The sequence below is a fragment of the Cryptomeria japonica genome, chromosome 7 (assembly GCF_030272615.1).
Source record: "Cryptomeria japonica chromosome 7, Sugi_1.0, whole genome shotgun sequence".
NCBI lineage: Eukaryota > Viridiplantae > Streptophyta > Pinopsida > Cupressales > Cupressaceae > Cryptomeria > Cryptomeria japonica.
Genome location: NC_081411.1, coordinates 769,053,889 through 769,064,797, shown reverse-complemented (window position 1 = coordinate 769,064,797; position 10,909 = coordinate 769,053,889). Strand labels below are relative to the sequence as shown.

The 10,909-nt window shown below is 36.3% G+C and overlaps 1 protein-coding gene across 1 annotated transcript; it reads right to left on the bottom strand.

Moving 5' to 3' along the window:
• Positions 1–299: 299 nt before the first annotated feature.
• On the bottom strand, positions 300–823 carry LOC131856995 (transcription factor MYB87-like). Its single transcript, XM_059208975.1, has 2 exons — positions 532–823; positions 300–385 (listed from the first exon to the last, which is right to left on the bottom strand). The coding sequence occupies exons 1-2, from the start codon at positions 821–823 to the stop codon at positions 300–302; spliced, it is 378 nt and encodes a 125-aa protein (XP_059064958.1).
• Positions 824–10,909: the final 10,086 nt, after the last annotated feature.

Genomic DNA, 10,909 nt, shown 5'->3' with positions numbered 1-10,909 from the left:
CTGTGTCGAAATAAGAATGGAGAAATTACAGTGGAATTGAATGCATAGATAAAAAGGGAATAACTGTTTTGCGCTTGAGATAATAATCATCTAACATAGAACTAAACCAACCCATTAGTAGTTTGTGATGAAATGTTCAGTTACTGCAGAGCTATTATCCGCTAAGTTTAACATATTCCTCCAGTACTCATTGTCATCTCCCATGCTCATGAAATCTGTGGATGCTGGACTTCTTACTACTTCCTTTGGATCACTTGAAAAATCTGTACAATTACACCAAATCTCTTCTGTACTTGATGCTAAATGGCCATTATATCTGATGCTGCTTCATCAGAGCCATTATATGCACTTGATACCCAATTATAGAGGGAATCAGATTCATCTTCTGTTGGCAGAAAAGTATTATTACCAATTTGATTGAGAATTTCAGCACTAAAAGTTGTTGAATAAAATGCTCAACCAAACTTTGAGTATTATGTGATGATGGATGCTCAGATTGTTGGTTAATAACAAAATTTGATGCCATGTTACTAATTGTTACCATCTCATTGGATTGGAATGAAGAACTTAGTAAAATATGGCCACGGATAAAATTTTCTGTGAGAGCAAGGTTCAACGAATTTCTGCCTATTCTTGCTTGGGCATTGAGAACAGCAAAGTATAAAGATAATGCACGAGTAACGGGCATGCGTGGGATTCCAATGGTGCGTTTGAATCTTCTCTTCAGACGGGTATTCCAATGGTTTTTTTTGTCATTGTCTGTCCGTCCTGGCAGATTCTTCGCTATTTCTGACCACCTAAACAAAATATATGTTAGAACCATATCACACACAAAATTAATTGAAGGTTTAAAAAAAATTGAAATTGTTTCCAAGCCGGCCATGGTAGAATAGTATCATATTTTCTTCTTCTTCAGAAAATCTGCCCCGCTTTATATTAGGTTCATCCAACGTAGCCTGCAACTTTTCCCACACCTCAATAAGCCTCAATAAGCCTGCAATAGTGTAGAAAAATTGTATGTTATATAAAATGGGTTTGAAAGAGAGAATTTATTTATAGATAATATTATAACTTTTGGCAAGTGTTAAAGGTTGAGGGGTACTCATTAGATCAGAATTGTCAAGATTGTCTTGGTCCCATTTCTTATATCAAATCTTAAAAGTTTGAATCTTAATGCATAGTACAATCAAAGAAATATTATCATCATCACCAAATTGATTCAATTAATTAAACTATAACCTTTTGATTTGAAAGACAAATTTTACTATTATTTATGTTCTTTTTTATACAAATGACATCACTACTATTGTATAACTTTTAATACAATAGAAAGTAAAAAATTATTTGCACGAGTACCTGCAACTTTTGGAAGCTTATGGCAATTACCAGGGCCATGCTTATGTACATATTGGATGAGTTTGTCATCCTCTTTTGCACTCCACAGACCCTTCATTAGCCCCTCCTTATGGCAATATGGAACTCTCGATTGGAAAAGTGCCTTGAATTCACTTGACCTTTGTTCGTGCTGATCGGAGTAGCCTATGTCGATGAAGTCGCTCTATCGGAGATCGGAGTAGCTCGATGGAGGTTTGTCCGATAGCAGGCGTTATGCCGATGAAGTCTCCTATCGACGATCGAGGTAACCGTTTTGCCGATGGTGTGTCTTATGCCGATGGAGCCGCATTGCATGTTCATCGGGGATCGGAGTAAGTCGAAACTGGTCTTGCCGATAGAGGGGGTTTTCTCGATGAGTGGTGACTTACCACAAATGTCCACAAGGGTCAATGGTCAAAAGTTTTATCATGCAGATAGTTAATGTGGCTGCACTGGTGTATAAGAATATGAACTGACTCGCCTCCTGGTGAATGTGGGATAATTCGTTCTCACGAATTCATGAATGGGCAGATAGTTGAGCTTCCCAATGGTTGAATGAATAGACAGTTGAACAAACAGGGATCATTTCAGAAGTATATGTTCCCAGAGGAAACCGATTTTGGTGTTGGCTATTCGCTACGTTCTACATTTTGAATGATATATGGTTTTTGTTTTGTTAGTTTGTGAAAAGAGTTCTGAGAGTGAATATCTAGAATGAAAGATCTGAAACTTTAATGTAATCATATGTTTACTGAAATAAAGTGATCTCTTTTAGGTGGTGGGTTTTTTCCCATAAGGGTTTTCCCACGTAACTCTTGTGTTCTTTTTGTGTCGTGCTTTGTCTATTTTGTTTTTTTATCCATTTGTCTGTGCACATCTTTAAGTTCTGAAATTGAATTTAATACATAGTTGCTTTATTTCATTGCAAATTGACATTAGGAAAGTGCCTTCCGCACTGTTCTTTCCTTACAAGTGGTATCGGAGCCTGGCCAGTTGTGTTATCCTTGTTGGGTAGGGTCGGTTTTTGTGTCATTTTTGTTTCAGTGGGAGTCTAGCAGAGAGTCTACTTGTTCTATTTGCAGATTGAGATGGCGAGCACTTCCGGGTGAATGGACCTTGAGAAGTTCAATGGCTCAAACTTTGAGTTGTGGAAACTTAAAGTTAAAGATTTGCTAGTTGACAATGATCTTTGGGTTGTTGTGTCTGGACAGAAACCTTCAGGCATGAAGCGAGAGGATTGGGACTTAGCAGACTGAAAGGCTAGAGGACTGATAAGATTAAGCCTTGCAAATTTTGTTCTTTTGAACGTTCATGAGGAGAAGACTGCTTGTCTTCTGTGGAAGAAATTGGGAGGTATTTACCAGGGCAAATCCTTGGTGAATAAACTCTTCTTGAGAAAGAAGTTATACTCTTTGAAGATGGATGGAGGGATGTCTATAGCAGATCATTTGAATGCCTTCAACATGGTCCTTGCATAGTTAACTTCCGTGGGAGGTACAATTACAAAAGAAGGCGGTTGTATACTATTGTTGTGTTCCTTACCTGACACGTGGGACCACTTGGTAATGGCCATTGGGAGTACTAATGCCAAGTTTAAAATGGATGAGGTGGTTGCTTCTCTTTTGTCAGAAGAGATGAGAAGGAAATCTTCTAAGGTGGCTAAAGAGGCTCTCTCTGTTCAAGGCAGGTCAATGGAGAAAGACAAAAAGAAAGGCAAAAATTTAAAATCCAAGTCACAAGAGAGGTCAAAGTCTCCTAGAAAGAAGTCCAAGGTGAAATGCTAGAGCTGTGGCCAGAAAGGCCATATCCGAAAGGATTACAAAGAACAAAAGAATATTTTGGATATTGAGTCTTCTCAGAGCGATGCAGATGCCTTTGTACCAGCTCTGGCAGTGCATGCATTTGATGATGTATGGTTGGTTGATTCAGGGACATCATTCCATATGACGTCTCACAAAGAATGGTTTTCAAAGTATGAACCATATGCTGGTGGAAAGGTGTTCCTAGCAAGTGATTCAACACTAGAGATCATAGGGAGAGGTAGAGTAAGAATCCAATTCCCTGATGGAAGAATAAAGGGAATCGATGGAGTTCTTCATATACCAGGTCTGGCTAGAAATCTACTCTCTGTTAGTAAGCTGAATGATGTTGGAGTTCAGGTAACTTTTGTGTCTGGTGGTTGTAAGATTACTAGAGAGTCTATTGTATTGGCTAAGGGTGAACACATTGGAACTCTATATAAGTTAAATGCTAAACCTGTGTGTTGTTATAATGTCTCTGTAAAATCTGAAAAAACTACTGTTCTAACACATGATGTAAACTCTATGGAAGTTAAATTTCTTGTAGAGAAAACAATGTTATGGCATCATAGGCTCGATCAAATTGGAGAGAAGGGATTAAAAGATATGAAAAATAAGAATCTGGTAGAGGGGCTTGATGATTGTAATTTTGAGTTTGAATTTTGTGAACACTACATATATGGAAAGCAACACCATGTTACTTTTTATTATAGTCCTTATAGATCTTTTGGTTTTCTGGATTATATTCACTCTGATGTATTTGGTCCAATAAATGTTCCTTTGTTATCGAAGTCTAGATATTATGTTTCTTTCATAGATGATTATTCGAGAAGGAAATTTGTATATTTTTTGAAAAGTAAATCAGAAGTGCTAAGTTGGTTTAAGGAGTTTAAAAACTTGGTTGAAAATCAGACTGGTAGGAAAATTAAATGCTTAAGGACTAATAATGGTGGTGAGTTCTATTCTATAGAATTTGAACAGTATTGCAAAGATCATGGAATAAAGAGGCATATGACTACACCTTACACTCCACAACAAAATAGAGTTGCTGAAAGGTTGAATTGGTCTCTGATGGAGAAAGCAAGAAGCATGTTGAGTAGTGTTGGTCTGAAACAAAAATTCTGGGCTGAAGTGGTTGCTACAACATGCTACTTGCTGAATCGTTCTCCTACTTCAACATTGGTAGACAAGACACCTATGGAAGCATGGTCTGGTAAGAAGCCTTCTTTAAGACACATTCGTGTTTTTGGTTCAAAGGCATATGCACATGTGCTTGAAGTAAATAGATCTAAGTTGGATAACAAAGCAGTCAAATGTATTTTCATTGGCTATGGCATTGGTGTGAAAGGATACAAGCTTTGAAATCTTGTGACTAGAAAGGTTGTGTACAACAGAAGTGTAATCTTCTATGAGCTAAAACCTATGTCAATAGATTGACAAACAGAAAAGAAAGAAAAATATGTGGTTGAAATTCTACCAGGAGAGGAAATACAAACTCCAAATGTACTTGAAAATGTAGAGAGTTCAAGTAGCTCTGAAAGTTCAGAAGAAGAACATGATGATGAACCTCCTGTTGGAACTCGTGAAGTCTCACCACAGGTAGAAAGGAGACCCACACAGGAGAGACAACAACCTTATAGGTACGGTTATTCACCGGAAATATTTAACTACTCAATGTTGAATGTGAATTGTGTCTATGCTTTGCTTACGGATGTTGATGAGCCTAGGACTGTGAAAGAGGCTATCAACATGTATGATTCAGATTCTTGGTTGGAAGTCATGAATGATGAAATGACATCATTGGAAAAGAATGGAACCTAGGATTTGGTACCATTGCCTAAAGGAAGGAAGCTTGTGGGCTGTAAGTGGGTATTTAAGAAGAAGTATGGTCCAGATGGAAGCATTGATAAGTACAAGGCGAGACTGGTTGTGAAGGGGTATTCTCAAAAGGAAGGTATTGACTATGGAGAAATATTCTCTTCTGTAGCTAAGCTGACATCTATTAGATTTCTTTTGTCACTCGCAACAGCTTATGATTGGGAAGTTGAGCAGATGGATGTGAAGACAACTACTCTTCATGGTGATCTTGAAGAAGAAATTTATATGTCCCAGCCAGAGCACTTTGTGGAAAAAGGTAAAGAACATTTGGTATGTAAACTCAACAAGTCTCTTTATGGTTTGAAACAATCTCCCAGAATGTGGTATCAAAAATATGATACCTTTGTGTTATCTTTAGGATTTGTGAAATCTAAAGTTGATCACTGTGTGTACTACAAAACTGAAGGTGATAGGATTCTTATCATTGCTTTGTACGTAGATGACATGTTATTCATTGGAAATAGTAAAAGTATGATCTCAGATTTGAAATCTCAGTTGTCCTTGAAATTTGAAATGAAAGACTTGGGGGCAGCAAAGCACATTCTGGGAATGAAAATTAAAAGGGATAGATCTAAGAGAAAGCTTTGGCTCAGTTAGAGAAAATATATTACTAATGTTCTTGATAGGTTTAATATGTCTGACTGTAAACATCAAGTTGTTTCGATCCTATAGGGAACAAAGTTATCTGTGCATGACAGTCCCAAATCTCAAAAGGAGATTGATGACATGAAGGATGTACCATATGCAAGTGCTATTGACAGTGTTATGTATGTGATGGTTTGTACCAGACCAGACATTGCCCAACTAGTGGGAGTACTTAGTAGATTTATGTCAAATCCAGGAAGGCCGCATTGGGATGCTATGAAGAGAGTGTTTAGATACTTAAGAGGTACTTCTCAGTTTTCTCTGTGTTACCATGGACATTTGGTTGGGTCACATAGGACTATCAACATTCAAGGATATGTGGATTCTGACTGGGCAGGGGACATTGACAACAGGAGATTCATGAGTGGATATATATTCATGTTGAATGGTGGTGCTATCAGTTGGATGAGCAAGCGACAACTTGTAGTCTCTTTGTCCACTATAAAGGCATAATACATGGCTGCCACACATGCTTGTAAAGAATTTGTTTGGCTTAGGAATTTGGGTTCTGATATTGGTTTTGATGTAGGACAAATTGAAGTTTGTTGTGACAGTCAGAGTGCCATTTGTTTGGCAAAGAATCCTACATTCCATGCTAGCTCTAAACATATTGATGTCCAATATCACTTTGTTCGTGACATGGTGGAAGATGAAAAAAGTAAATCTGAACAAGGTAAACACTCCGGAAAATGTTGCAGATGCCTTATCGAAACCAGTAAGCACTTACAAGTACAAGTGGTGTTCTAGCTCCATGGGTCTTAGTACCTATGGTTCTCAGTAATGTCTGAAAACGTTAAGCAGTCCAGTAAATTCCTCGTCAAGTGGGAGTTTGTTGGAAAAGTGCCTCGAATTCACTTGACCTTTGTTCGTGCTGATCAGAGTAGCTTATGTCGATGAAGTCGCTCTATCGGATATAGGAGTAGTGTATGCCGATGAAGTCGCTCTATCGGAGATCGGAGTAGCTCGATGGAGGTTTGTCCGATAACTGGCGTTATGCCGATGAAGTTGCCTATCGGCAATCGAGGTAACTGTTGAGGGTATTTTGCCGATGGTGTGTCTTAAGTTGATGGAGCCACATTGCTTGTTCATCGGGGATCGGAGTAAGTCGAAACTAGTCTTGCCGATAGAGGGAGTTTTCCCAATGAGTGGTGACTTACCACAAATTTCCACACGGGTCAATGGTCAAAAGTTTTATCATGCGGATAGTTAATGTGGTTGCACCAATGTATAATAATACGAATTGACTCGCCTCCTGGTGAATGTGGGATAATTCGTTCTCATGAATTCATGAATGGGCAGACAGTTGAGCTTCCCGAAGGTTGAATGAACAGACAGGGATCGTTTCAGAAGTATATGTTCCCAGAGGAAACCGATTTTGGTGTTGGCTATTTGCTACGTTCTGCATTTTGAATGATATACGGTTTTTGTTCTATTAGTTTGTGAAAAGAGTTCTGAGAGTGAATGTTTGGAATGAAAGATCTGAAACTTTATTGTAATCATATGTTTATTGAAATAAAGTGATCTCTTTTAGGTGGTGGGTTTTTTCCTGTAAGGATTTTCCCACATAACTCTTGTGTTCTTTCTATGTCGTGCTTTGTCTGTTTTGGTTTTTTATCCATTTGTCTGTACACATATTTAAGTTCTGTAAATTGAATTTAATACATACTTTCTTTATTTCCTTGCAAATTGCTATTAGGAAAGTGTCTTCCAAAAAAATGCACACATGTTATGAATACAATATTGTTTAGATAAGCCTTGCTACACCAAAATCTAAATAAAATGCATGGAATTTCTAGCAGTAAATTTAATATGCAGAATCTATGACAAATATTTCTAACCACCATGAGACACCTAGTACTTTTTATGCCAGAACTATTCATCGGGACATAAATTCAACTTTATAGCTCAGCGTCTGCTATGACTAATGCTCTTTTGCATCATTAAAAAAATATGGGATGGATAGACAGATTTGTAGATTGAAAAGTGTAAATGTTGAATTCAGATCATAAAATGCTGATAGAAAAATGTTTATACAAAATTCAAATAAAGCAGCAGTACTCACAAAGCTCTTGATTTATTAGGAGGTTTTAAAGAGCATACCTTATTCAAATTGCAGCTGAGCTCTGTATGATTAAACCTACAAAAATGAAACCTCTGAACAATGGAAATGCCGAATTCTGTAATATAGTGATGAAAGATGAGCCGAATCTCTAACTCTGGTTTTTTGAGTTGGTAGAGTTGGATTGTTTGTATTTAGTTTATTATTTGACTTTGTTAGGGTTTTACTCAGTCAATATCCATTAAAATAATTTAAAGAAAAGAAAAACACGTGAAATTGAAAAGAGGGAAAAAAAAAAGGCGTCATCGTGAGTTGGCCACGTAATCATGATTTTGTTTGTTAAGGTTGCGGGTTAGGCCTCATATATACTAATATAATAATAATCATACGGGCCCTATCATATAATGATTGTATTGCCTTTGTGATACATATATAAATAAAAAATAAATAAGTTGAGTTAAAATAAAGGTATTGAATTTGATATAATATAATTTTGTGGTATGGTACAAAAGTAGGTAAGCGCAAAAAGCAGGGAGAATAAAGAAATGAATCAATTGTACGAAAAACAAAAGGAATCCAAAGAAATTGATGTGGTGGATATCGTTGTCATTGACAAAGATATTTTCGCCTTCCATTATAAAGCAATAATTGGTCGTATTCTTGGAAAAAATATGCAGAGGAAGGAAATAAGACTATGGGCAAAAGGCAACTGGCCAACGGTCAAGGAGATCTATTTTATGCAAAAACAATTCTTTATGACAAATTTTAAAATGAGGTAGAGAGAAATAAGGTGTTGGGCATTACGAAGACTCATAAGTATATATTCAGAGATGGGTGCCAAATTTTGATCTCATGGTGATGAATCTAGTGAATCAAACCACGTGGATCCGATCATACAATCTACCGTTTGAATTTTTGTGCGAGAGTCTTCGAACAATTGGGAACAACATAAGCTAAATCCTAAAAATTGATATGGGGGACAACGATCTACTTATGTATGCTAGGGTACAAATAATTGCAGTTACCAATACCCCTAAAATGCTGAAATTGAAGACTACGACTAAAATTTGGGCTCAATCGAAAGAGATTGAAGAACAAAAATTCTATTTCCTGAGATGCAGAAAGAGGAATCATAATAAGGATAAATGCAGAAGTCCCCCAAAGAAGACATGGAAACATAAACAAGGGAATCAGGATCAACAAATGAAGGAGGCCGAAGCAGGAAGAAGGAGTACGGTTATGTAATGTCCCCACTTTGAAATAGAATTTAATAATAAAAAATTAAAATATAAATAAATTAAAAAATTAAAATTAAATTAATGTATAAATAAAAATAATTAAATATAATTAAAATTTAATTAAGTTAATGAAGGGAGAAGAGAAACGCATTTGAGGGGGGATAATTTGGGAATCAGAAGTGGAAATCTGATTTAAATAAGAAGTGTAGATCTATTTGTGAAAGGTTGTGTTCTTTTCAAAGGGAAGAAATAATGAAGAGTTGCGTGCTTCAAAGGACATGCTAATGGTGAAAGGGTGTGTCTCTTGCTAAAGGGCATACATGATGAAGAGGTGTGGCCTCTCCTTTACATAAATAGATATAAATGAAAGGAATCAAAAGCATCTAGTGACATCACCATCAATCAGATCATATCAAAACTATTATTAAGTTACATGTTGTAGCATCCTTGTTCTTGGTGCTATGCACATAAATTTGCTTAATATGTATGCTTAATATATGAAGCTTGATAATGTTCTTATGTAGAACTTAATAGTAATATTAATATAGACTGCAATATGTATGACAATCATACTTAATTTCATATATATTCATAGTACATGAAAGACTATTATATATATTGCTCATTTCTTAATCTTTCGCTAATGCCTTCATGAGGATAGAGGGTTTCTGTAGGGAAAGACAAAGTAATTAAATCACTAGATGGGTAAGGACATATATTTTCAAAGCCTTGAGGGAGAATCTGAAGATGGGCATAAACATATGTTTCTAAGAAACCTTGAGGGAGCCCACTCGTAGACTATTTCCAAGTGTCATAGCACAATAATTCCACCATCTTTCGTAGGGTTAGGGAAGAAGTGAGAGTGAACCCTAAATTTAATGTTATTTATTGTATTCTATATACTTCTAGTCTCAATAACCTAATTTAAGACATAATGATGTTAAATGATGTATGTAACTATTGGGAAACATGTAGTGCTCTAATAAGGGACATTATAGGTTACCCTATAACTAGAAGTTGCTCTTGAAAACCCTAACCTAGAAGGGATAGAACCAACGAATCTAGAACCAGAACCAACTCATAATTTGGAAGAAATTTGTAGTCAACAAAATGGTTTAAGTTGAATAGAAGGAACCGTTGGAAGAAGCCCCAATTTACCCAATCATTGGAACTCCAAATTGAGGAAGTGAACTTAAATTGAACATAGTAGATACAAGAACAATTAGCCAAACCATAGAGAAACCTTAGATGAAAAATCCCTCTAAAACAAGAATAGGGAGGAAGACAAACAATAAGAAGCACATAGAGGATGGCTTATTACCTGATCAATCATCCATCAGATCCTACTTATTGAGATCTGGGGGAGGTAAAACCTCCCTTGGAAGGCAACGAAGCTCTCTACTTGGAATGTTAGAGACTTAAATGTCCCTAACAGGTGGCGTATGATCAAATGCCAAAATGATAATTAATTAATTGACATGGTTTTGATGCATTAAATAAAACTCACAAAAAAAAATGTGGACTCATTTGTGAAATACTACTTCGAGTGATATGGCTTTAGTTACAACATAGAAGGTACTTCAGGAGGATTATGTATAATGTGGTTCAAGCCTAGCAAGATATAAATATCCATGATATCTTCCAATCAGAATTGGATGAAATGTGAAGTACAGAGCACAAATTTAGACGTCCATTTTTTATGTATAATGTATATGGGACAATCTAAACATCAAACAAGCAAGACCTTTGGAGAATGTTGAGCTTGAAAATACATGAAAATCAAGAAAAAAATATTATGGATGATGATTTCAATGCCATATTACACCCTAATTACAAATTCAAAGGATTTTAGTCAATTTTTCAGAAATGGTGGATTGACAGATATCTTCCCAACAAATGACGAATATACTTGGATG